Source organism: Ambystoma mexicanum, chromosome 3p, assembly GCF_040938575.1.
Source record: "Ambystoma mexicanum isolate Mex_15411 chromosome 3p, UKY_AmexF1_1, whole genome shotgun sequence".
NCBI lineage: Eukaryota > Metazoa > Chordata > Amphibia > Caudata > Ambystomatidae > Ambystoma > Ambystoma mexicanum.
In genome coordinates this window covers 309,637,339-309,665,327 of record NC_090925.1, presented here as the reverse complement: position 1 = coordinate 309,665,327, position 27,989 = coordinate 309,637,339, and the positions used below count along the sequence as shown (strand labels likewise).

General features: G+C 45.9%; 1 protein-coding gene across 2 annotated transcripts in view; it reads left to right on the top strand.

Annotated features, from left to right (window-relative positions):
• TCEA2 (transcription elongation factor A2) overlaps positions 1 to 27,989 on the top strand; it is a 991,119-nt gene that overhangs the window by 388,483 nt on the left and 574,647 nt on the right. For both annotated transcript variants that reach the window (XM_069650839.1, XM_069650840.1), the window contains one exon: positions 26,810 to 26,915. In XM_069650839.1, coding sequence (XP_069506940.1) covers positions 26,810 to 26,915 — 106 coding nt within the window. The remainder of the gene's footprint in view (positions 1 to 26,809; positions 26,916 to 27,989) is intronic.

The following is a 27,989-nucleotide window of genomic DNA, read 5'->3' as shown; positions in this document are numbered from 1 at the left end:
TCCAAATCAGACTCTGGGACGACCTGTTCATCTGTGCAGCTTCAACACCTGGAAGCCCTTTTAATGAAACACATTTGGGAGGGGTTGTATGTCGGAAATGCATCATGAATGCAACTCCCTGGAAACATTAGCAAAAAACTTTGATTTATTTAAAACACCTTTTTTTTATTTTACGAACTTGTACTGCGTGAAATCCCTACTGAAGTCCTCTCAAGCCTGTAATTTTGTCCAACATACACAAACGCAGGGAGCACTGTATATGACTCAGCAGTGGTTATGCTTTTAGCCCTTCCACAGTTGAAGGCTATTATTAAAAGTTGGGCCAAGTCCTTCTACTTGCTTCCCTAGACCCCAAACCTCCAAGTTCTATAGACCGGAAATCTTGAAGGTAATATGGGTTTTTAATTAGCGTGTTTTTTTTAAATATGGCTCCCCTGGGAGCAAACACTCCAGGATCAGGCTTCCTGGAAACTCTTGAGGCCCACACGGTATGGGGATGGCATAGTGGGGTGTGAGATGGGACTATGCTGAAGCCAGGCTCTTCTGGGAATAAATCGGCATAATCTAACCCTGTATAGTTTTCTCAAAGTGTGCTACAATTATCTTGTCCTGATAACTGAGGGCATCAGGCAAATCTTCAGTCTAAACTGGGGTGAATAGTAGACCTACTAGGTTACATTTCCAGGTCTACTTTGGGTGTTATGAAGTACTACACTGGCTACCATTAAAACAGCGAATAAAGTTCAAATCCATGTGCATCACGCAAGAGCAAAACATAAACAAGCCGCAGAATTCCTAAGCGCCAAACTGCGCCTAGATCCACCGACAAGAACACTGAGATCAAGCACCGACATCTGCCTGGAACCAAAACCCTATAACAGAAGAAAACTAGGAGGATCCTCTTTCTCTCACCAGGCACTGAAAACCTGGAATGACCTACCTAAAAATATACAGAACACAACAACCACCTAGCATTCAGGACACTCCTCAAATCATGGCTCTTCACAGCGTAACTACAACAGCGACGCACTAGAATGTCCACTCCGTTAAACAACAATGAAAATAACACCAACCTCGGTCACTCCCAAAATGGACATACACAGAACCCAAAGAACGGACCCTGCGACAGACCATAAGATATTAAAGGATTTGGCCACAAAAGGAGGTCACCATAGACTGATCACATACTCAGACCGAGATGAAAGCCCAAAATGACCCATCCATTGCCTCCCAGAGGTACCATATCTTAACCCCCAGCAGATACATTTAGACATACAGTTCGTGAGAGCAGACGACAACACCAGCCCCAGCACCCAAGGAGGAGAATAGACTGTAACGCTCACCTGATTCCCGCAGAGGCGCCGGTCTTGACTGGGTGAATGCCGTATCTTCAAAGGTGATGTGTAACACACGGTTGGCTCTTTGGGCTGGACCTCTGTGCACTGTATGTCTGACTCGAAGAGTAAGATGTCTGCAGATAGAAAATATGGGATTAATGAACTGGGGTTATTGGGTGCCTCTCTCCTCTTCCCTTTCTCTTCTCCTGTAGAACCCCAAAGGTTAGCACCCTCACCTTAGGTAAGTGAACGCCGAGCTCTCCATCTGCCTCGGGGCAGGGTGCCGTAACCAGTTTCTTCACTGGATAAGGGTGCAGGCCTCTTGACCTCAGAGGACTGCTGTCCGTCGTTCACTGCACGAACGGTAAGTTCTGGGCACTTGAAATGTCTTAAGTCTTTTGTAATGATCTCTTGTTTTGCAGGGTTCCGGCGATGGCGGATGGCGGGCTGATGAGAGTTGAGGATCGAACCCGCGTGAGGAATAGAAGCGCCTGGAAGCACGTAAGTAAGCGCTTGTAGCCTGCTTCACGATGCGCACTAACTGTCCCTTTTATCTTGCAGGTACAAGTTCGGAGCTTTAGAGAAGCTGAAGGGTGCTGGAATCCCCACTGGATTCGGCGTGGGAAGGAGTAATGGCACGTGAGTAATAAAGTTGCCCAATGTCATTAAACGCACCTTCTTTTGTCTTTCAGATGCGGGATGCAGCGCCGAAGGCCTCCGGAGCGTGCGAGGAGCTGGTAAGCCTTTGCATTTCAGATGCCGGAATGCAGCGCGAGGCGTTGGTGACAGCCGATGGACCAGGTAAGAGATGCGCTGCCACTGAAGACCGTAGTGCTAACCTGTTCTTTCTTTGTCTTTACAGGTGCTGCTGAAGACTGGATTCCAGGATGGTAAGCCTTTGTTCCCTTAGGCCCAGGATCAGAAGCAGAAGACACGATGAGCGTTCTGCTGCAGAGAATGCAGAATAACGCAAAGCAAGATTCATCCATCGGGTGTGGTTTAAATAGCCTCCTGTAGTGCTTAGATGTCTCCTTCCACAGCCACGCCTAAGAAAAGAGTTCCTGCTTTCCAGAAGAGTTCCAGTGTTCTGAACCTAGGGAGTGGCTCCTGCCCCACCCAACAGGAAAAGTAGTCCCAAACAGAAGAGGATCAGGGGTTCAACTGGCAGGTAAGTAAGTAGCATGGTCTGCTGCAGGTAAGTCCACCCAAGCATTATGAGCCCGGCGCTTCCAGCGCTGGGACTGGGCATCTTTGAGCCTGGTGCCACTGGCGCCAGGACAGGGTCCAAAAGGTCCCAATTGGGACTGGCTGGCACTCGGAACCGGGGTTATGGGTCTGCTTCCAAGGGAGTCGGGCAAGTCCTGATCTTTTGGAAGCAGAGATCATGACAGCACCCCCCCTCAAGGCCCCTCCCAAACCGGGCTTCTCCGGGGGTTTGGGCTTGTTAGGAAATGTTCGATGAAATCTTTTGATTAGACGAGGCGCGTGGACATATTCTGCAGGTTCCCAGGATCTTTCTTGGGGACCGTAGCCTTTCCAGTCAATCAGGTAAAATAGTTTAGATTTGGAGATCTTGGAATCCAGGATGCTTTTGACTTCAAACTCGAGTTCTCCATCAACTAGAATAGGTTTTGGAGATGTAGTTAGTCGGGTTTGAGGTTGCACGGGTTTTAATAGAGAGACGTGGAAGACCGGATGTATCTTCATGTGAGGGGGCAAGTCCAACTTGACCGGTACTGGATTTACTATGGTAGTGATGGAATAGGGACCAAGGTATCTTGGGTTGAATGTGCGTGGTCCTTTTAGAGGTAGATATTTGGTGGATAACCAGACTTGATCTCCTACTTGATATTGGGGGGCTTCCTTCCGATGTTGGTCTGCTCCTTTCTTGTATTGTTCTTTAGCCCTTTGAAGGTGAGAAACGGCTTCCTTAAAGGCTTGGGCGATTGTAGAATGCAGGTGGTCTACTGCTGGTGTTCCAAGATCTTGGAGTGGATCCAACTCCGACGTTCGAGGGTGACTACCGTATAAAAGAAAAAACGGGGTCTTCCCAGTTCCAGAGTGGACAGAGTTATTGTAGGCATATTCGGCTATCCAAAGGATATCTTTCCAAGTTTTTTCAGTTTGTTGTAGCATGCAGCGCAAATACTGTTCCAGAGTTTGATTGGTCCTCTCGGTTTGTCCGTCGGTTTGAGGGTGGTGGCTGGTCGAAAGTCTCACATCAATTTGAGCCGACCGACAGCAACTTCGCCAAAAATGAGAAATAAATTGACTACCTCGATCCGAAATTAGAACTGAAGGAAAACCGTGCAGTCGGACGATGTTTTCGAGAAATTCTCGGGCCAGAGTTGCTGCTGTTGGTAAGCCTTTGAGTGGAATGAAATGCGCCATCTTGGAGAATAGGTCCACGATTACTAGGATCGTATTGTATCCGGATCATGGAGGTAGATCGGTGATGAAGTCCATAGAAAGCGTATGCCAAGGGCGAGGCGGGATGTCAATAGGGCGTAAGAGGCCGGCTGGTTTTTCCTTTTGACTCTTGTTTTGGGCGCATACTCCACAGGACATTATAAAGTCTCTGATATCTTTTTTCCAAGACGGCCACCAAAAGTAGCGCTTGATCTTTTCCGAGGTCTTGGTCATACCGGGATGTCCTTCCATTAAAGAATCGTGATAACAAGAGATTACCTTTTTCTGTAAATCTGTGCTGGGCAGGTATAACCGTTCTTGGAAATATAATAGGTTGTCCTTCACCGTAAAGTCCTTTCCCTGCAGATGCCAATTCTGTATGTCTGCTGGAGTTACCAGTAGCCTGGCTTTATCCTCAACTTCCTCTATGGATTGTGTGGCGATTACACCTAGAATTCTTTGTTCGGGAATGATAGGTACAGGTTTAGGATTGATCAAATCTTCTTCCACTCCCATCCGAGAAAGGGCATCAGCTTTACCGTTTTTTGTACCAGGTCGATAGGTAATTATGAAGTCAAACTCGGCAAAGAATAGTGCCCAACGGAGTTGCCTAGAGGATTGAGCTTTTGCGGTTTTCAAATATTGCAGGTTTCGGTGATCTGTAATCACAGTAACGGTGTGTCCGGCCCCCAGAAGATAATGCCGCCAAGCCTTAAAGGCGGACTTGATAGCTAGAAGTTCCTTATCAGTAATAGTGTAATTGATTTCAGGAGGCGAGAATTTGATGGACCAAAATGCCACGGGATGCAACTGATTGGTTACTGGGTCCTTTTGTGATAGAACTGCCCCCATGGCAAGGCTCGAAGCATCAGTTTCAACGATGTAGGGGAGTTCTGGGCGAGGATGTTTTAAGATCGGTGCAGAGATAAATCTAGTCTTCAAATTCTGGAAAGCTTGTTCCGCCTCGGTAGACCATTCAAAACGTTTGTTTTTCTTTAACAAGGCGGTGATGGGCTGGACTATTCGAGAGAATTCGGGGATAAACCTGCGGTAAAAGTTAGCGAAGCCTAACATGCTTTGAACACCTTTTACGGAGGATGGCGATGGCCATTTGAGAATTGCATCGACCTTCTTTGAATCCATACGCACTCCGCTAGGTGATAATATGAATCCCAAGAATTCAACTTCAGTCACGTTGAAAACACATTTTTCCAACTTAGCGAAAAGTTTGTGTTGACGCAATCTCTCGAGGACCATTTTCACGTGTTTCCGATGTTCAGTTTCCGATGAAGAATAAACGAGGATGTCGTCAATGTAAACAACAACACACACATCTATGAGCTCTGAGGACATCGTTCATAAAATATTGAAAGGCGGCCGGGGCATTGCAAAGTCCGAAGGGCATGACCTGATATTTAAATAGCCCATACTTGGTGCGGAAGGCCGTCTTCCATTCATCGCCCTCTTTTACTCGTACCAAGTGGTAGGCTCCTCTAAGATCCAGCTTTGTATATATGCATGCTTTTCTGACTTGGTCCAGGAGTTCAGGGATCAAAGGTAACGGATATCTATTCTTAACGGTGATCTGGTTCAGGGCGCGATAATCTATACAAGTTCTAAGGTCCCCTTCTTTTTTTGGAACGAAGAACAAAGCTGAGGAAGCAGGGGACTTGGAAGGACGAATAAACCCATTCGCTAGGTATTGATCCAGGTATTGTCGGAGGTGAAGATTCTCAGGCTCGGTGAGGGCATAAATTCTACTACAAGGAGGAGTAGATCCAGGTATCAGGTCTATCTGGCAGTCATAAGACCTATGAGGAGGTAGAGAGTTAGCCTGATCCTTCCGGAAAACATCTTGGAATTCTAGGTATTCAGGAGGTAACTGAGGAGCCTCCGAGGAAATTGCTGCCAGTGCAACACCAGGTCGAGGGTGACAAGTAAAGACACATTCTGGAAACTGAACCGTTCTTGCTCGCCAATCGATCTGAGGATTGTGCTTCTCTAACCAAGGAATTCCTAGAATAATCTGGAACTGGGGGGGGCCTTGATCACATCGAACACAATCTTCTCATGGTGTCCATCTTGACTTACTAGCGTCACTTCTTGGGTGGTATGCGTTACTGGTCCGGAGGCTATCTCCGTACCATCCACCGTAGTAATGACGTCCTTTACAGCCTTTGGACAAAGAGTCAGATTCATCCTCAAAACCATTTCATGATCCACATAATTGCCGATGGCACCTCTGTCGACGTAAGCTTCAATCGCATGTAATCGATCCGGATGTTCAGGGCTAATGAGGACCATAGGTATCACGAAATGCGAGGTCACGGAACTGGTTTTAACGCTCGGCAAGAGGACCTCTATTCTTGTCGGGCGAGGTTGTTTCCCTGCTCAGAGTTTGACCCTGGTAACTGCAGCTCCTACTGCCTTCTTGGCTGGTTTCACCGGACAGTCTCGAAGAAAGTGCCCCGAGTTTCCGCAATAGAAGCATAATTGCAGCTGTTTTCTCCTTTCCCGCTCCTTTTGTGTTGGTGGTCCTTTCAGGCCCCCTATTTGCATGGGTTCCCCGGAGTCTACTCCTTTGGTAGGAGTTGGTGGTTTGGAAAATACTCGAGCATCAAACTTGGAACGATCGGCCTTCCTGTTCTGCAATCTGTGGTCAATTTGAACCACTAAGTCAATATAGTCCGAACAGTCTTGCGGGGGATTCACTACTTGGGCTAACACATCTTTGAGCTCTCCACGTAGACCTCTATAAAACAGCGTAATCCTTTTGTCCTCAGGCCATCGAGTTTCCACTATCAGTCTGTTGAAAGACGCAATATAAGCCAAAAGGTCTTGATTACCCTGTCGCAGTGAAAGGAGCTCATTGTCCAAGGCCTGCCCGTGTGAATGTCTTGCAAACAGTTTTTCCATACTGCGCTGAAAAGCTCGAAAATCATGGAGAACCGGATCATCTTGATTAACTAGAGGGATCGACCAGTCTGCCGCATTGCCACTAAGGTACGAAAGCACGAAAGCTACCTTAGCTTGATCAGTTGGAAAGGCTGCTGGCCGGCATAAGAAGTGCAACCGGCACTGATTAATAAATACTGCAAACCTCTTTGGGTCACCAGAAAATCGTTCGGGCGGAGCCAGAGGTACATTCCCAGGTAGGTTGATCTGCACTGGGTTCGTAGAGGATGTTGAAGGAAGATTTGCCCCTGATGCGGGTAACGGAGTTTGTCCGGCTTGTGACTGTAGCAATTGTCTAGCGAGATCGTCTGTTCGCTCCTTGGAAATAATCAGTTCCCTTCTTAGAGCATTCGTTTCCTGACGGGCTGCATGCACTTCTGCTCTTAGTTCCCCAAGGAACTGGGCTAGCTGGTCGGTATCCGAGGTTTCCATAGCGCCTGGGTGGGAGTTTTGCGATAGGCTTTGCGTTCTGTAACGCTCACCTGATTCCCGCAGAGGCGCCGGTCTTGACTGGGTGAATGCCGTATCTTCAAAGGTGATGTGTAACACACGGTTGGCTCTTTGGGCTGGACCTCTGTGCACTGTATATCTGACTCGATGAGTAAGATGTCTGCAGATAGAAAATATGGGATTAATGAACTGGGGTTATTGGGTGCCTCTCTCCTCTTTCTCTTCTCCTGTAGAACCCCAAAGGTTAGCACCCTCACCTTAGGTAAGTGAACGCCAAGCTCTCCATCTGCCTCGGGGCAGGGTGCCGTAACCAGTTTCTTCACTGGATAAGGGTGCAGGCCTCTTGACCTCAGAGGACTGCTGTCCGTCGTTAACTGCACGAACGGTAAGTTCTGGGCACTTCAAATGTCTTAAGTCTTTTGTAATGATATCTCTTGTTTTGCAGGGTTCCGGCGATGGCGGATGGCGGGCTGATGAGAGTTGAGGATCGAACCCGCGTGAGGAATAGAAGCGCCTGGAAGCACGTAAGTAAGCGCTTGTAGCCTGCTTCACGATGCGCACTAACTGTCCCTTTTATCTTGCAGGTACAAGTTCGGAGCTTTAGAGAAGCTGAAGGGTGCTGGAATCCCCACTGGATTCGGCGTGGGAAGGAGTAATGGCACGTGAGTAATAAAGTTGCCCAATGTCATTAAACGCACCTTCTTTTGTCTTTCAGATGCGGGATGCAGCGCCGAAGGCCTCCGGAGCGTGCGAAGAGCTGTAAGCTTTTGTCTTTCAGATGCCGGAATGCAGTGCGAAGACCTCCGGAGCATGCGAAGAGTAGGTAAGCCTTTGCCTTTCAGATGCCGGAATGCAGCGCGAGGCGTTGGTGACAGCCGATGGACCAGGTAAGAGATGCGCTGCCACTGAAGACCATAGTGCTAACCTGTTCTTTCTTTGTCTTTACAGGTGCTGCTGAAGACTGGATTCCAGGATGGTAAGCCTTTGTTCCCTTAAGCCCAGGATCAGAAGCAGAAGACACGATGAGCGTTCTGCTGCAGAGAATGCAGAATAACGCAAAGCAAGATTCATCCATCGGGTGTGGTTTAAATAGCCTCCTGTAGTGCTTAGGTGTCTCCTTCCACAGCCACGCCTAAGAAAAGAGTTCCTGCGTTCCAGAAGAGTTCCAGTGTTCTGAACCTAGGGAGTGGCTCCTGCCCCACCCAACAGGAAAAGTAGTCCCAAACAGAAGAGGATCAGGGGTTCAACTGGCAGGTAAGTAAGCAGCATGGTATGCTGCAGGTAAGTCCACCCAAGCATTATGAGCCCGGCGCTTCCAGCGCTGGGACTGGGCATCTTTATGAGCCTGGTGCCACTGGCGCCAGGACAGGGTCCAAAAGGTCCCAATTGGGACTGGCTGGCACTCGGAACCGGGGTTATGGGTCTGCTTCCAAGGGAGTCGGGCAAGTCCTGATCTTTTGGAAGCAGAGATCATGACATAGACACCCAATCACATTAATCAATCCATCAGCACTAGAACACCTTCAGAGCTCGCTAGAATAGAACGGCGAGGAGCAATTAGAACACTTACAGAGTGTGTTAGAACAGCACAGGGAGCGCCTCGTACAAACCTTAAACCCTACCAGGCGTAACACCTTCGCCCATCCTGATGAGATTGGAAGGGCGGGCGAGCATCACACTCGGACGGAGTTCTGAATGTTAGCATGTTAAACTTGATCATACAACCCACTAACAAAAAACTCAGCATTTCTGCAGACTTATCTCACTTAAAAATCTCACACAACCATCCCTCGCACAACAACCCGCACGCACTTCACAACACCGCAACAACACCTAAGCCGCACCAACAGCACACGAGAACTGACATCGATCCGATACTCGCATCAAAGCTCAGCACCCGGTGTATACCGAGTTGAAGCTGCCAACCGAACACCACTCCTCTCACTATCCTACTCCCGCTTCACCTACTAACCCATCCCACCTTCTCGTTTGCAGATCCGTCAGAGCGCCTGGGGACCAACTCCGTTGGTGACGGTGCACATTACAAATACCTTTTAACATTTCACTTTTTAAGAAAAAATTAGTGCGTCTACAGTGTAATCTATTTTGGATATTTTGAGGCACACCACCTTATGGTTGCTTCAAAGTGCTTGAATATTGGATATTAATACAAAACGACATCAAACTCCACATAATCTAACGGGACATCATCATGACCTAAGCAACTAGTATAACAGACGAGCAAAATGTTCGAGAAAAGGAAGTTGTGCATAAAAACATAGAACAACCAAACTTGTTTTACAAATGCGCTTTCAGTTGCAAGATTGCAATTCAGAAGGGAGAATTAAAATGGGAAACGAAACGAGGGAGAAGCAGGTTAAGATGCAGTGAGGGAGGGAGTTGGTTCAAAGGGTTGGGGTGTGTGTTTGGGGATAAGGGGCGCATGGGACACGTAGGAGCATGCACCTAAAAGCCAAAGCAGGGTGATGCATTTAGATTTGGGAACAAGACCGATCCTAACAGATAAACTTTGTATATGTTCATGCAGCTTAAAAAAATGACCCGGTGTAGCATACAAAATAACGGAGTGTAGCTTACCGAACCAAAGAGGACCTAGCATCTGAAAAGCAGGACAGAGGATAGCACAGCCACATAGCAATATTATGCCAGAGTGTAGCATAACCACAAATATAAATGTAACCTAGAAAAAAAGCACTGCAAAGGTAAGCAGGTCCCAGAAAAGTTATTAAAGGGGGTGCTACAGCACACAACCTTTCCTGCTCCACATTCGGCTTGCTGCTTCTTGATTTTAAGTCTTCTCCTCTGACGGCCAAAACAATAAATAGATACTAAATAAATTAAAAGCAGCGATAGTAGGGCGGATGAAACCCTAGGACGCTGTTGATTTAGAGGTCACTCACTTGAGTTGTTTGCTTAGAAAATGAGGCTTACATTAGTTTCGAACCCTGGTCATCTATGTACCGGGTAGGCTGTCGACCCAACAGGGCCACATAGTGACTGGTGTCTGAATGCCTATGGGATTCACCCCACCGCCTTTTTGCAGCACACCTGTGGCCAGCGCATGAATGTGTTTTTCCACCCCATCAAATGTGGCGAAATGTGTGTCTCCAAGCTTTGTACAATTATTATAGGTGCATTGGGGCCAAAATAGTGTTGATGAGCGGATGATTTGGCCGAGTTGCCCCATTTAAAGAAACCTAAATGAGTTAGCAATGTAACTTTGATGGATACTGTCGCTTTGCATTCTTTCTTTGTATAGCTTTTTATTTTCTCATCATACATTTGTTAGTTTGTGAAAATGGTTTATAATTATAAATCGGCCTGGGTGATTTTCTCTCGAGTCCAGCAGTAGTGAATGAATCTTTTAAAGGTGGGTTGTCCTTCCTGCAAGAATGGGACAGGTTTTTGGGTGGCTGACGAATCCATACTAACTCTGGGGTTCATGATTCGTTTTCCAGTCTGGAGCGACTGATCTGTTGATGAATAATTGGTTTATTTTTCAGGGTGATTTGTTGAGTTTATAGGCGATCGTGTTTCCACCTTTTCCCAGATGACCAATCCTTCTGTAAAACCCTTCCATGCACACCGTTGCTGAGTGCTGAATTGCACGTAATGCTCTGACCACTGGCCCAGATGTCAATATTGTAGTGAGTTGTTCCAGCATGGACTGCTGTAGTGCATGGCCACCTTGACCATAACCTCATACAATTCTGTAACAGCTTTGCGAGAGCAAGAACGTTGGCACAGTGGTGATCGACATTTCCCATAAGGCACAGGAATGTATTGGTTTGCACAGATGAGTAGGGAACGATGTCTATTGCCAACATTATAGGAAAGTTGGCATCGAAGAGGCACTGTCTGTCATTGATATTTCTGTCCACGTGCAAACGCATCCATAATGCATCCCTTATGCAATGGGGAACACTGCTGTGCCCTGCTGGGGTACATAGGGTAGATAATAGTGTCCTACTCCCAACGCCAAGCGCTAATGCAGATGAATTTTATTGTGAAATAGTGTCGACTGGTGAAGATATGTACCTCCTACCTTGGGACCTTGTCATGTCTGTACAAGGTGTGCATATGCAACTATTTAGACTTACTCAATTGTGTCCCTGCCTTTACTTGGCACACTGTTTTCTGACCGAGTGGGCATGTGGTAAAATTCAGTTAGTTTGTTCTCTGAAGAAATGCCCCACTTGACTTCCGTTGTGGGCTAGCAGTACACCAGCTGGATTCATATGGCTGTGATGGGGCTCGAGATGGTGGTGCTGGTGAAAAATGCAACGTCATGTGATGCCCTTTCTGATCCGCGGGGGAGTTCTGTTTCTGTCTGTAAGTCTGCATGCATGTGGGGGGAAAGCTTCTATTACTACGGCATCTGCAGCTGTGGCAATGTCCTTCTCTTCCACTGCGATATCACTGCTTTGCAGCAGAAAACGTCCTCCCATCCAGGGTTGACTGTGATGTGGTGGGGGGGGGAGAAGTATGTTGGATGATATTCTCAATTGACCACAATGCACAGCAATTGCTGATTTAAAAGTGACATGAGCTTGAGCAGAAAATCTCTCCTTGCCACTCATTTGTTCAGGTGCTGACATGGTGTTCTAAATGTGTCCTCTCACCTGATGCCTCCCAAAATCTGAGACTCCTTCCAACCAAATGCAGGCGAGTGTGCCTCTTTCACAAGCTGCCCCAGGGATTCCTGGGGTCACACACCCCTACTCTCAGGCATTGTAGCATTTGTCTTGTCAGCTCACTTTCAGACAGTTACTGACTGTGTGTGAAACTTCTCTGAAGCGCTGCTTCCTCCTATCAAAATCAGGCGAGTGGAATTCTCCTACATGCTGCAATCGGGGACCCTCACCTCTTCCCACTACTACTCCCAAATATCATCCTCTGGCATGTCTCGCCCACATGCTGCAAGGGGGGGGGTTGAGTGGTGTGTTGTCCAACCAGCACATTTCTGCGGATGGAACATATGATGTTCACCCACTTCTATTCAGAAAAAGTGTTGCACTAAACTGCGTAAGCAAAGTCCACCCTAACTGGGTCCCAGCCCTCCTTCCTACAACTACTCTACTCTAAATATGCCTACACTTCCCTAAATTTCATAGGGCTGCCTTCAGCATTGACTATCTCCCTCTGTGAAAGCTACCGGAGAATGACTATTATCCCTACCCCTATATCCCCCTTTAAATAACCTTTCCAAAGGTTCATCTGAGGTTTGTCCTTGTCGAATCATCCAAAATTCGGAATCATTGCAGGAAAGTATGTCCAGGCCTATTAGCGCTTCTTGGATTTGTGACCATGTTCGTTGTGTTCCTGGCTTCTGCTTTTTGTATCTCAGAGTTAAGGGGTTCAGATGATGAAAGCCAGTTGATGGTGGCTTCTCTTCTCCTGAAGAAAGGGAGCTCTGGCAGATGCCATTAGCATGGATGTGTTGTAGAGGCGTTCTGTAATGCAGAATTATATATTGTCTTTTAAGTAAGTTTTAATGGTGTATAATGATTAAGGCCTTTGTTTTCCGTTTTAACATTAAAACAAATCTTTTTGTAACATAAATGCAGATGGAAATGCACAGAAATGCATATCTTGTTTCTTTTTAAGTTGTCAGTCGTGAATTGGAGTAAGATAACTGAGAGCTTGAAAAAGAAACCTCATTCTTTTTTAATTTCTTTAAATGTCTGCATGCATCAAGGCCATGACTTGTACAATTACTCAACTCTGAGCTTCCCATTACAGGCCTCCAAGAACTAAATGTATTAATTTCATGTAAATGTGTAAAAATACAAGTTATAACTTATTTGTTCATACCAAAGAATAAACGTGGATGAATACAGACCACATGAAATTGACCACAAAATAGATATGGATAAATACAGACAAAAACTGTTCACAAATAAATACCAAAATACCAAGAGCCTTAATGATTTGAATTGAAATTGCACATTAGATGAACTTTGTGATGTTTCAGGGTGGTGCACTTGTGAGCAGCAAGCACATCTGCCAAGCTCCCCTTCAACTGCCAACCGTGTTACAGAAACCCCTTCAGAACAACATATCCCCCCCTTAACAGTGAATGAACAACATAAAACACTCCAAAAGAAAACTACCTTTAACAATGAATTAAGAATAAACCATAGTGACAATCAATAAACATAAACGCAGTTGCCGTTGAAATCGAAGCACAAAGGAAATCCTTAAAGATGACTGGAAAATTCTTAACTCTTCCACTTACATGTCCCCCATCCAGCACCATACTTCTTTCACCACAACTCCCTTACCATCCTCAAACCCTGGAATTGATCCCATCTTGTTTACCGCCAGCCTACCCTTTGACCATTCTTCTCCACCATCAACCACCACCACACTATTCCTCACTGCCGCAATCCTTTTTGGTTCCAGAAATGTACTTTCCAGCATTTGAGACCATACCTGGGATTCTTGATAAGCACCCAATCTCCAACCACTGATTCCTGCTCCTTTACATTGGAGTTTTCATCAAATGCTCCCTTGTATTGGCACTGAGCCTCCTCCACCAATCTCATCACCTCCTGATTGACATTCACGCTCAAAGCCAACCCTATCCATCCTGTACATCATTTTTAACCAGGTTGGCGTCTCTTTAATGAGACACAAAAGGAGGCACCCTCGTGACCGAGAGGGGTGTAATACAATAACTATACACCATTTCTCTCAGAACATCAACTCCACAGTAACCCCGACCTCTTAGCCAACTGAATAACACCCTTAAGGAATCTATTTGCGCGTTCTACCAGCCCATTTGCCCATGGATGATATAACTTTGTGCACGTGTGCAGAATACCAAACTGCATCAAAAATGTCCTCATTGTCTCTGAGCAGAACTGCTCACCATTATTCATTAAAATTTCTGTGGGAAGCCCCTCACGAAAGAAAATGTCTTCAAAAGATTTCAGTTGCCTCCCTTAGTCTCTTCCACTCTATTCACTTCGAGTGATAATCCCCCAAAACCACAATGAATTTGAGACCCTCACCCAGACCTTGAATAGGACCCATGAAGTCCACTGCCACCTTTTGCCATGGCTACTCAGGTACTTGCACAGGACAAAGTGGTGTCTCCTGCACCACTTTGCTCTTGTCACTCGCTAAACAAACATCACTTATTTTCCTATCTACTCTATCCATTGCTGGCCACCAGTAGTGCTCTGCATCCTTTTTGTACTGTTCATGCCACAAGGCCCTTGATGAGCAATATCTTAGTTTTTCCCTAATACCCTCAGGGGGAACTACCTAAAGACCCCCTCCTGAGCATTGCTCCAGCCAAGGATAAGCACAACTCATTCATCACCTCATAAAATCCATCAAAATTCTTGACTACTTCATTCCTACAAGGCCCACCTTCCACTCCTTCACCTTGTTAAGTACTGCATCATCTTCCTCTGCTACCCTCTATGCCTCTTAATTCATTCAAAGCACCTTGCTCAATAATGGCACCAATCATTTCTTCTTGTTCCTTCCCTACAACTTCATTATCACAATCCACTGGGAGGCGAAAGCGACAATCTGCCACACATTCTCCTTGCCAGGAACATAACGCATCTAGAAATCATAATTTTGTAATCCTAATATCCATTAAGAAATTCTGGGTGACCCTTTGGACCAGCTCCCACCAGCCAACATCTGCACAGTCTGTGGTCCATCTTTACTGTGAATCGTTGGCCCCCACAAGAAAAATTTGAAGTGCATGACCGCCCAAAACACAGCTAAGGCTTCCCCTTCTACAACTGAACAATTTGTTTCTGCATCCCTTAATAGTCTGTACGCAAATACTATCACATGCTCCTCCTTCCCAGAGTCTAATTGTGACTAGGATGACCCCAGACCCAACAGGCTAGCATCAACTGTCAACAATGTCCTCCGTCCACTCACAAACCCCCCAACCCCTTCTAAGGAAGGTGCATTAGAAATCCCTTTCTTCATCTTCTGAAATGCTTCCATACACTCACCTGGCCACAGGAAGGTGACTCCTTTCTTTAGTAACACTCTCAATGGTGTCGAAATAACATCAAAATTGTTTACAAACTTGTGATAGAACTCTGCCATTCCCATGAACAATCTCAATTGATCCTTATTCTGCGGTGCTGGGGCCGTGCTTGGGAGAAATCTCTCGAGACAAAATGTTGTGCCCTAAATACTTTACCTCACACACTCCAATCTTACACTTACTGCGCTGTACTGTTAAGCCAGCCTCGCATAATCTTTCCAATACACTCCTTAATACCTTATCATGTTGTTCCATACAATTGGCAAAATAAGGATGTTATCCTGGAACACATTCTCATTACTGACACCCTCTAGCACCTTTTTCATCACACGCTGAAAGACAGCTGCAGCTGCTGCCAAGCCGAAAGGCATCCCAAGTTAGTTGAAAGTTCCCTCTGGTGTAATGGACCTTGTGACATATTGACGTTCTTGAGACAAGGATACTTGGTGAGAAGTATTTCAAAAAAGGTAGCAGGGGCGCCTCTCCAGAAAGAACATGGCATGATAACCTGTTCTGAGATGAATTTGCAGCACACGCTTTTTGCTCACTCTAACTTTCACAAATGGGAAATATCCATTTGCGTATCAGTCTTTGTCCCGCCCACATGGGCAGTCGAGCACCAAAATGCTATGGCAATTCCTCTCTGAACAAGTGAGCAGGGAGTCCATGTCTGGTTGCCCCCAGGTAACGTGGACTCCCTGCTCACTGTGCTCAGAGGCACAGCTTCGCCTCACTGATGAGGCCCAGCAAGGCTGAAACACGTGTATGGGGTTGCTGTTGGTACTCTTGTTCAGAGAGGAATTGCCATAGCATTTTGGTGCTGGACGGCCCATGTGGGCGGGACAAAGACTGATATGCAAATGGATATTTTCCATCTGTGATAGGTACAGTGAGCAAAAAGTGTGCGCTGCAAAGTCTCATCTCAGAAAAGGTTATCATGCCATGCTCTTTCTGGGGAGGAGCACCTGCTACCTTTTTTTTAAGTACTTAGTGATAAGCTGCTGACCGATCCATGACCGTGAACCAACTTGAATCTCCCAACACAGCCAAAACTTCTGATGTGACTGGCAAAGGGTGTCACTCCACTAAGATGTTCTTATTAATCTCTCAAGTCAACACACAAACGAATTTCTCTTTGCTATTAGGACCACTGGAGATGGCCATTCTGTGCCATGCACCCGTTATATCACGCCTCTCTGTAAGAGTCCATCCAGCTCCTCATGTAGTTGTTTCTTCATATTGTGGCCAACTGGCCGCACCTTGTGCACCACAGGCTGTGTCTTTGCCTTCATCTTGATACAGTTTTCATAGTCCTTTAACTTCCTCAAATTCTCTGTGAATACCTTTTGGAAATTTTGAGGCCCATTCATCCAAAAAAGGAAAAATAAATGTACAATGAAAAGATGTACACATTTAGATTCTGAGGACTACTTCCCTTATCGTCACTGTAATAGGTGCGCTTGCCTGAATATGAACCCCTACGTTCCTTTTCTCCTCTCATCCCAGCATGGATGATCCCTTCTTTGCCACTAAAATGTTTGCCACTCATTCCCTGCCTTTGTAGCCAAAGGCCCCTTGAAACTTCCTAGCTGCTCTATTTCACTCTCACCATAGCCACATGACTGGACGTGAGGGGGTGCCAATTCTTGTTGTTCGTGATAAAGTTCCCATGAAGGTGTACTCCGATAAAATAGTACATGGAGAAGGGCTGTATACCTTCATTGATATCTTTGAGCCAACAATATGAAAACGTCCATGGGACCTTTCATTCCCGCCCAAGACACTGCTGATATTTCAAATGTGTGCAGAGGATTGATTTCCCCACTTTGTGGAGAACTCTCTTGTTAACAATGATTTTGCTTCTACTCCACAACATTGATGGTACTCTCCTTGCACATGCGTGCAAAATGACCCTTGCGTCTGCACTTGATGCACTCTGCATTCCTTGCTGGACAGAACACACTGGTTGCCGATTGGGTTGCCACACCTGAAGCATTTGTCCTATCCACTTCTTCCTTGTTCCATAGGGTCTTCTCCGGCTCACTGCACACACTTCCTGACAGTTTTATTCTATTTTCATATTTTTCATATACTGCGTCTTCTGCTTGATGCCCCAGGTCAGTTCCAGGGTCATGTCCCTTGGTAGTAATTTTTCTTCCACCCTGGGATTGTTGGTGCATCTCACCAGTTTATCTCGAATCAGCGAATTTGTTAAGGCCGTAACGCTGCCCACATCTGTTCCCCCCCAACCCCATCTGGTCCCCCATGATGTCGTTGTGCCCCTCACCCCACTGTGGTTCCCTTGTGATGTCTCTGTACCCCCAACCCCCTCTGGTCCCCCGTGTTGTCTCTCTGTGCCCCCCCTCTCTGGTCCCCCTGTGATGTTGTGCCCCCTTCCCTGGCCCCCCTGTGATGTTGTCCCCCCCCCATGTCCCCTGTGATGTCTTTCTGTGCCCCCGAAGCCCCTCTGGTCCCCAGTGATGTCTCTGTACCCTCCTCTGGTCCCCCGTGATGTCTCTGTGCCCCCTGTGATGTCGTTATCCCCCCGCCTCTGGCCACCGTATGTCCTCCCCCATGCTTTCCAGCTTCCCCCTCCCCCTCTTCCGCCACCCCCATCACCTATTCACTGCAGGAGTTGTCTGGACTTACTATGGTTTTTCCATCTCCGACCTGTTGCCTACGCTTGGGTTTGACTTTATGGACACATTGACTTTGGTGCTTCACCTTCTCGACTCTCATGCTGGACCTCCCTGGATCTCGTACTCGGGTTGGCCCTGATTCATGGTGTGCCCATCGTATTCTTGAATCCCAGCCTGCATTTCTTGTTCCGGCAACATTTTGTTTTTTTATTGACCTCTGCAACTGTATTTTGCTCTACCCTCTGCTTCTCGGCTCTTTTTCACTGTTTTATTCTGTTCTCTCCTCCTCACCCTTCTCCCTCTCTCCTCCCTCCCCTACTTTTTTCTTTGTACTTTATCAGACTTGTCCTTGGACCTAGTACAATAGCAACAGTTGTTTTGTCTTCTCCCCCCTAGCTACCCATCCAGCACTATCTGAAATGTTGTTGGGCCTAGTAGCATCGTCACTTTGCTCCTCTCCCTCCTTTCTCCTCCCATCTCGTTCTATTCCTGCTCTTCTAGGAATGTTGTCAGGCCTAGTACGGTAGTCGCCTGTCTGTTACCCATTTCCTTCTTATCTGAAATTCATAGCTCTCAACCATTTATGTCACAAAGGCGGGTGAAAACCCCCGATTTTATTTTTGGCGGGTGAGAGGCCCATTGAAATGAATGGGCGTGCAGGAGGCTTGGCGGGTGAGTCAGCTGTTTACAAGGCGGGTGACACCCGCCAAAAGCGTGCGAGTTGAGAGCTATGGAAATTTCGCTAGGCCAAGTATGATAGTTAATTTCACATTCTTGTTGTTCATGGCCTGTAAGAATGTAATTTTATTTTCCCTTGTTCTCTCCCTTGCCTTGAAGTGCTTTGAAACATTTGCTGAATTTATCACACCTTCCTTGTTTCCTTAATAATCTGTACTTTTGCTGGGTTTATGAAATACTATCAGTCTTTTATTGTTTTATAAACTGTACTTTCAAACTGTGTTCATTTGCCATGTTGAATGCTATCACTTTATTTGTTTCCTTAATGGGCTGTATTTTGAAGTTACTGAAATGCTATCGCCCTTTCTTCCTGCGCTCTGCTGGTTGCCTGCGCCTCTTTCTATGTGTAAAGGTCCAGCTGATTGGGTGATTCGTTGTGTTGCCTGGGCAACGTGTCGCAATTCTAGCCAGGAAAGGGAGGCCCGCCCCTCCCAAGCGTAACGTCACGTTCGTAATGCTGGTCGGGAGGTGGGGGTGGTGCTCGCGAGCATAACGTTGCTCGTAGGTTCTCGCGCTGTCCCCGTTCTTTAGTTTTAAGGTTGTTCATTGACCGCCCTCAGCGCCTCTGTGTTTTTGCCCTGCTCACCCTGCTACTGAGGCAGCTACTTTTTCTTCCTTGGGTGCCTGCTGCCGCATGGGGGGGGGGGGGGCCCTCTGTGCTCCTCCTTCCGCCCCCTTGTGCGTACCGGACTTAGTCACCTTGTTGCCACTGATGTGAGGAATGCCGTACACAGAACACAGTAAGTTTGTCAGGAACACGTTTATTTGATAAGGAGCACAGAGAGCAGCAAGCACCTCTGCCAAGCGCCCTTCAACTGCTGACCGTGTTCCAGAACCACCAATGGTTCGGGAGAACCTTCAACATAACATACAGCTCCATGTCCGGAGCTTGTACATCACTTTGAGAATAAGGTTTGCCAGGCCAATCAATTTGTTCCTATTTCTCTAGGGCGCCAAACAAATTCAGAGGTTACAAAAAAGAAGGTGGGTGAGGCGCGCACTCCCGGTCCTGGTCAATTGAACCTGTTGCAAAAAATAAGTAGCTGGGTCACATCCCAAAATGGACAAATATTCACAGGGTTAGATCCCTTCTGCTGCAAATCAGGTAAAAGCACAAGTCCTTCCCAAATTTGGGGGAGGGGAGAGAACCATCTTTATGATTCTCCAAAGTGGGGCACAGTCACCCCGTGGCGCTGCCTCTGGAGCCCGGGACTCCCATAGCATTCAGTACAAAAAAGGTGGGTGAGGCGCGCACTCCCGGTCCTGGTCAATTGAACCTGTTGCAAAAAATAAGTAGCTGGGTCACATCCCAATATGGACAAATATTCACAGGGTTAGATCCCTTCTGCTGCAAATCAGGTACTCAGTATTCACAGGGTTAGATCCCTTGCTGCAAATCAGGTACTCAGTAATAACAGGGTTAGATCCCTCAGCTGCAGTTCTGTGGTCTGTAGTTGTTCTCCTCCTAGCGCTTTCTTATCTCAAATAATCATCAGGGAGGCTGTTGAGCAGGTGTGTCTAATTAGAGTGAGATAGATGAGTGCAGCAATAGCCCATGGGGATCAATCTGGCTTTATTCCGGGGAGGTCCACTTCGCTGAACCTGCGCATACTTTTTTGCTATCCTGGCCCAGATGGACCCGAAGGTGCAGGCAATAGCAGCACTGTTTGATATGGAGAAGGTGTTCGACTCCCTTGAGGTGAGTTTACATATTTGAGGCTCTGCGGAAGGTGGGCATCCCAGGGTTTTTCCTAGTGGCAGTGTGGCTACTGTATGTGGGTACAAACGCACAAATCTGGCTGGATTGCAAACAGTTCAGGACCTTTCCATTGGGTTGGGGGACCAGGCAGGGCTGTCTATCGCTGTTGCTCTTTTGAGGCAATAGCGGCCTGACTGCAGAAACTGCATTTGACAAGGGGCCTGGCGCTGGGTGGCACTAGGGAGTTGCTGTCGCTGTACACGGACAACGCCATTTTGTATCTCAAAGATCCTGCAACTAATCTAGAACTGCTCTCGCAGGAGATAGCAGAGTTTGGACGGACATCCGGCCTTAGAATAAACTGGACCCAGTCAGTTTTATTCCCACTGGACGAGGGTACTACTAAACCGGGCAAAATTCGGGGGTGTAGTTGGGAGCAAGAGTCGGTAGGGTGCAGGTGAGCCGCAGCGCCAAAAGGTTCCTGGAAGACATTCATGTTAAATATTTGAATACTTTAAGATCCAGGGTGGATGGGTGGTGGAGACCCGCGATCGCTAAAATGGTGATGGTCCCCAAACTTCTTTACCTTTTTCAAAATATCCCTGTATCCCTGTGTTTGGTACTTTGCTGAACTGAGGACCCAATTGATTAGGTTGGCTTGGCACCCGTGGACCCTACGTGTGAGCTGGGACACCCTGGTCCTCCCCTGGGGGTGTGGTGGCACCAGACGTCGAGTTGTACTTCATTGCTGTGCAGCTGCACTTTGCATCCTACTGGATGCCGGGGGCACCACGATACCCCCACATGCGCATAGAGAGAGGCTTGGTACACCCTTTCACGCTACAGGGGGTCCTGATATCGCGGAAAGTGGGCGACAAATGTAATGCATGGATCCGGGCACTGAAACGACTACGGATCGATATCCTGTTTGACCCGGGTCTCCAATTATGGAAAATCGAGTGCATCCCACCGATGTGAGATGAAGCTATACCACGAGCATGGAAGGGGGAGGGGATTGAATGTATGTCTGATCTATACCCTGGGGGAACGTTTCTGTCGCCGGAGCAATTCTCTGAGAAAATGGGGAGGGGGCTCCACCGCACACTGCAGTGTCTTAGAATACCGGCTGCATTTAAAACATGGTCCCCTTTGTTCCCAACCATACCAACGACAACCTTACTGATGCAGGTCCTGTTTGGCTTTCTGGCGGCGAGGCGGGTGGTCTCTACACTGCATGGTCTTATTCAGGCCCTTAGGTGTATGCGCCAATTGAAAAAAGATGCAGGAACCCCCTTTACGGACCAACAATGGGTGCTGTTATGTGAGCATACACACAGTGGGGCATTTAATACGTGACTGCAATTGATTCAGTTTAAACCCTAAATAGGGCTTACCTGGACCCAGCCGGTCTCCATTTATTTGATCACACCAGGGCGAGCAACTGTCCACGATGCAACACTGAGTCTGCAAACTTCATCCAGATGACATGGACATGCCCCATGCTACAGGAGTTTTGGGAGGGGGGTGGTGGAAGCGGTATTTGCTATGCTGGGGAGTGCAGTACCATGTGAATTACTGTACTGCATGTTTGGCTGACTGCCAGGAGCTCCCAAACACAACTTGAAATTGATTACAGCTTGTATGATAATGGCAAGACAATGTATTTTAATGAGATGGAACAGAGAAATCCCCCATCCCCCGGTGTACAGACCTGGCCCAGGGATATAGTCTGGCTTAGGGATGTGGACACTGAATATGCTCTATTGTACGGACAGCAGACCACGCCCAAGAACATTTGGGGCTCCTTTGTGTCTTATCTCATATCCCAGGGCTCAGAGCCGGCAGTAGGCGAGTTAGTAACTACTCTGTAGAAAAAGGACAATAACCAGGTACAACCATACATAGCCCAATAGTAGAATGTATGCCACGACTAAAGTTGTTCCGCCACTACTGCATGCGGTCCCGGGGAGCCCTGTTTTTCTGTTAAATGCTACCTTCCTGTACATGATCTCCCAAATGTATTTCACGATGATGCTGTAATGTTGAATGTCTTGTCACGTGAACTACCCAATAAAGAACGTTTTTAAAAATAAAAGAAAGATGTTCAGCATATTACTGTTCGTGATTAACATGTTCTCAGATGTACCCCTTTCCTTCCATTTAGTCTTCAAGACACCAAATTCTGTGGACATTGCAATCCACTGTATGAAAACGTTTAACACTTGCCACTATATGCTTATTGACAAGACCAAACATTCATTAGTTCCAAAATCATGTTGATTTTGTCAAGAATATCAGAATTAAAGGATGTGCCCGAAAATATTGCTTGAATTGCCATGGGGGTTTGGGGTGGGGGCATGCCCAATCCGTGCACGCCATACGATCGGGGAATTACCTGAATAGGTATGTGAAAATATCGAGCATGAATCGTCAATGGACGAATGCGTTGCTCCTCGAAGAGTAATGTGTACAATTGCCACAATTTGAATACAGCTTTCTCTATGCCTTTGCCGCTTTCTTTTTCTCCATATCCTCAAATATAACCCGGCCAACGATACAGGCGCAGGATTGGTTCACTCGGGCGACATGTATTTTGTTCAAGTCCCCATCCAGACAAATGGAAAAGGGACACAGCACTTAGATTAAGGAAAGGAGTGTAGACGTTTGGTTTATCCAGGTTTGGAACATGAAAGTTATTTTCATAGTTTTTTTTTTTTACATGAAGACAACCCTGCAATGCCACATACTTCCCCTGCAAGGTCAACCATACTCTCAAATCATCGTCCGGCTGGACTCTGCTCTGCTGGACAAAGCGTCTCAGTTTAGGAGTTGACTGGCGGCAGTGGGCAGGCAGATGGGCCGCAATTGGCTGAAACTTAACTGGGACAAGATGGAGGCACTGGTAGTTAACACTATTCTGTCCTCTTTTGCTTTGGTTTGGTCTTCGGCCTTCTGGCCTGCTGAGCTTGGTCCTTGCCCTACTGCTGTGCTTGGGGTGAGGAATTTAGGTTTTAAATTATCTTCTTGTCTATCCACCTCAGGCCAAGTGGGTGCTATCTGCAAGGCTGGGTTTTTCCAACTCAGAATCTTGCGCAAAGTTCTGCCATTTCTCTTAGCTCTCTTTCGTCCTTTGGTGATAGCTTCTGTGGTCCTTAGCCAGCTAGACTACTTCCTTATTTTTCGCTCAGCCTTATTACTTATTTTCATCCTCAACTTTGCCGACCTGATTTGTACAGGTAACTTGTATGGTTCTCATATTTCGCTGGTACTCTGTTCACTTCACTTGACTGGATACCCGTACAACAACGGGTGCAGTTTAAATCTCTGTATGGTTCACCAGGCTTTTTATGGCCACGGGGCGGAGTATGTGCAGGAAATATTCCCCCCCTATCAACCTTCCATAGTGCTCTGTTCTCAGGACCATGCCTTCTCCCCGTGCCATTGAGCGCATGGCTGGTTGTTCTTTCTACGTGGCAGCAGCCAAATTATGAACTCTTATCTTCTTCTTTCTCCACGCTACGAGAGATCACTTTGCTTTCTGGTGCGTGTTAAAGACTTACTTGTTCTAAATACTGTAATATTGGCCTGTTAACCTTGTTGTACCACTTGTAGTGCCAAGGTGCTTCAGCGTATGTGTATTCTATAAATGAAAATAACATTTTATACACAAAGTAAGCAGTCCCCTGGAGTAGAAGCAATAAAATGTGTGATGTCACCCAGTACATACCAAACCTTTCATCCACCATGCTTACTGCATAGATATTCTACAATAGCAGGATACTAAATGGAGGGGAGCTGAGAGCGATTTAGCTCCTGCTTCTAGCATATTAGAGCCTGGTTAGCTTGAAACAAACAACTACCAGGGGCTACGTTTGGCTCCGAGGCCAACTGGTGCCTTCCAAACCGGTAAATGCAACATCAACTTTGAGCATTTGAGATTGTTAATAAAGAAGAAATGGAACACATCTAATACACAGTTAAACACAATGGTTCATACAAAATGGACAAAATGTTAAAGGAGTATCTCTGGTAGCTCGTGGTTCCCGTGCAGTAGCTCCTGCTCATCAAATCTCAATTTCGAAACCCTGACTAGAATGATTTTTGTCCCATGCTTCCAGATTTGATACCAGCTTGTGTCCTAATGAGGGTTACACAAGGTACTCTCATTCGGGCTGATCATTAAGGCAGAGGAAGAATTCTGTGCCAGTGGCCTACTCATCGATGCACCATGTACTGATCAATAAGGTAAAGTCAAGTTGCCAAGTGCATTTTAATAATTGAAACCAAACACAACCCAGCCCCCTCTACCCCATCCTCCCTGCAACCCATAATATCTAGTCTGACAAACGCACTTCTTATAATCACCACAGAAATCTAGTGTAGGAACCCACATTCGCAAATGCGTAAACTGCAATTTAACTATCAAACTAGCTTTAACTATTAAATATTTCCACTGTATAAGAAAAACACCAGACCGTCACATTTTAAATATCTGTACCACTTAATAAGGGCATCCATATCGATTCTCCCAAGTTCAAGAGGAACATCACATGTCTGGTACAGTAGAGGAAGGATAACGCTGAGTGCTTTGAGATGGACAACGTTGAGCTGGTGCTGGCCGTGGAATGGTAGGTTCTATAAATGTTAACAAAATCACAAAGTATGTTCTGCTTTTAGATCCAGTAGCTCTATCGATCTGTCTCACTATGGGTGTCTCTGTGGGGTTTCTTCCGATAACCTCGCAGCGGATGAGTTTGGGTCTGTGCATGGCCTTTTAAATAGCGTGGTTATGCATGGGTTGGTTTACGCAGAGGCATGAATGTCTGATTGGTCATTGCATTATGCCTTGATCCCAATTTTTCTGGTGTAATGAATGTTGTTCCGACAAGCATACCTTAAGGTTTTTTTTTTATTTTTAATCAGTGTTTAGTTTCTTTTGTATTTGTGTCTGGTGCTGCAGATGATTGGCGGGGAGAAATCCATGGTGGGTTATAATGTGCAACACATCCTAACTTACTGCACGCTTATTCCATCTTTGATGTGCTGATGGCGGCTGCTTGTGCGTTGCGTGGTACAAAGTTTATTCCTTTTGGCCCACAGCATGCCCAATCACGTACAAAAATATTGAGACATTTGTTCTGAAAAGTGACAATTTTGATTTGGGCTGATCGATTTTGTAAATTACTGCAGCATGTACAACTTCAGTCTAAGGCGATGTGAGCCAAACATATCAATGGTGCATTTTTTTAGCCCCTTTAGGAAACCATAAACATGTTTTTCTTTCAGCATCATTTTGCACTCAAAATCATTGATGTAACTTTACCAAATGTGCCAGGTTTGTCCGTGTTTGGTTAGAACAGTTTAATGCTAAACATAGTTTACTTTCATGAAGGAGAACAAAAATTTGAGGTAAACGGTTTTGCATCTTCTATGTAACTCTAACCATACTACCGCTATTGCATTTATTTATGATATGTAGGTGCTGAGGCATTGACTCCAAAGTTGGTTACATGGCACTTGACGAAAAAAACTGACAATTTATTTTCTTTCAACTGTAGGTCTGGTTGTGATGCTTTACTAAATTTCAGACAATCCTTGGGTTTGGCAGGTTTAGGGCAGGTTTAGATCCTTGTTATGGGAGGGCCTTGTATATTTTTTTTACAATTCTGAAATGTATATAAAGAACATCTGAAGGTCCCCCACAAAGGGACACATACACAGTATAAACCTTTCCCCAAAAACAAAACTTTTCTTTATACGGTTCATGCTAAACACTTCAGGAAAGAGGAGCTATGATCTTCTATTGTCTGAGATCTCACTTCAGTTTATATTTATTGTCACCACACGCAGACCTGTTGTGTGTGTGTGTGTGTGTGTAAGAGACATACACTAGCAGAAAACTCAATTTAATTTCTTTCAGCTTCTATTGTCCACGGGAGTGACGACAGGAAAATCCTGACACAAACTGTAGAGTTGGACACACGCGTACAGACTTGGTCAACGTCTGACCAGAAAACTCTCCATATGTTAGGTTAGCCATACCATCTCGACATACTGGCTTGAGTCTTGGCATGGCAGGACTAGACTTAGGTTTTTACTAATAAGAAACCCATATCGGGAACATCAAGTTTTCACACCCTGAATAAAAAAGGCCTCAAAGTTTCTTGACAATGTGGCACACACAAAAAAATCCCAGCTCCAGCAAGGGACGCTAGGATGTTCTGTTTTCTGTAAACTCACTTGGTTTGTCTTCCACTGTACAATAGACATGTTTCACACACACATGCACCCCAAATTCCTCATTGACCTCTTATCCCTTTAAAATTCAATTTCTTCACTGTCCATTTCTCATAGAGATTCAATGTTTGCTTGTGTTTGTTGATATAAGATTTGGAGACATTCATAATCGGGATTTTGTTTTTAAACCTATTTCCTGCTTTTTGATGGCTCACACTGTATTAGCCACTCTTCTTTACCAAGCACACATTTCCGTTTTGATCATTTGTAATGGTTTGCCCTGACATTTTTCTTACAGTCCACCAGAATCGGCATGTCTGTAAATGCCCTAAGAAAGCAAAGCAATGATGAGGAAGTTATCGCAATCTCCAAATCGCTCATCAAATCCTGGAAGAAACTTATAGGTGAGATTCAAAAATATAAAAAGATTAAGATCATAACCTTTGTGACAAAATGTATTGCTTTTGTCTTTGCTCCCTTTGTACTTCTTTTTGGCTTACTCTGCTTTTGAGATGAGCATTCAACACCATTCTCCACAAAGTTATGCTCTTGTTGATTTGTGTAGCCTTTGTTTTGAAAAAAAAGTAATTGCTGTTACTTTTTCTTTAATCAAGACTCGTAGCACAACCCAAGCTATATTGTTTCCAAGTGCTGAAATGGATGTTAATACCAAACATGATGGAATACATTTTTTTAATCTTTGATGGATGACCGGTTGAGTTCTCGTCTTGGATTTGAACCAATCCTGGCCAGTCCGTGTGTGTGTGTGTGTGTGTGTGTGTGTTTTTGGGGGCGTGGGGGGGAAGGGAGGGTGAAACCGGAGTAGGGAGAGGGTTGGACATTTGTCTATCTAGCCTTTTTTTGCTGGACAATGTAGTTCTTTATGTATTAAACACAATGATTATCACTGTATTGCTTTGTCCCCTTCTACTATAACCGGATTCTGCAATTCTGTGAGGTGGACAGAGGCACAGGTAAGTCTCCAATAAGTTGCAGGCCCCTTTGCGAAATCCCACATGTTGTGGGGAGACCACTGTGCTTTATAATGTGTGAAGATCTTTTTGTATCCTCTTTGCTGAGCCTTTCCTTGACTTTCTACCAAACAGTTAATTTCTCAAACTGCCGAAAGATCTGAAAATTAAATTTTTACCTCTGGCAAGAAGACTTGTGTCTCAATTAGGTACTGGCGTAAGGTTCTAGGCAAATGGGGTCTGAGTTGTCTTCCCTCTGCCTTACCTGGTATGAGTCTCCTGCGCAAATGAATTTGGTTCCTGGCACCAGGCTCCATTCTTCTGTGGAATTGAGCCTTGATTGTTCATTCTCCCTTTGCCCGTTCTCCAAATGTTTGACACTGAACCAGACTTTCTCCTAAGGGGATTTATAGCTTTTTAAAAATCTTACTCCAACAAGGACCCGAGTTGATTCTTCCCCACTAATTGTGTGCATGGTTGCGTGTTCCACTCTAAGGAAGAGGAGTT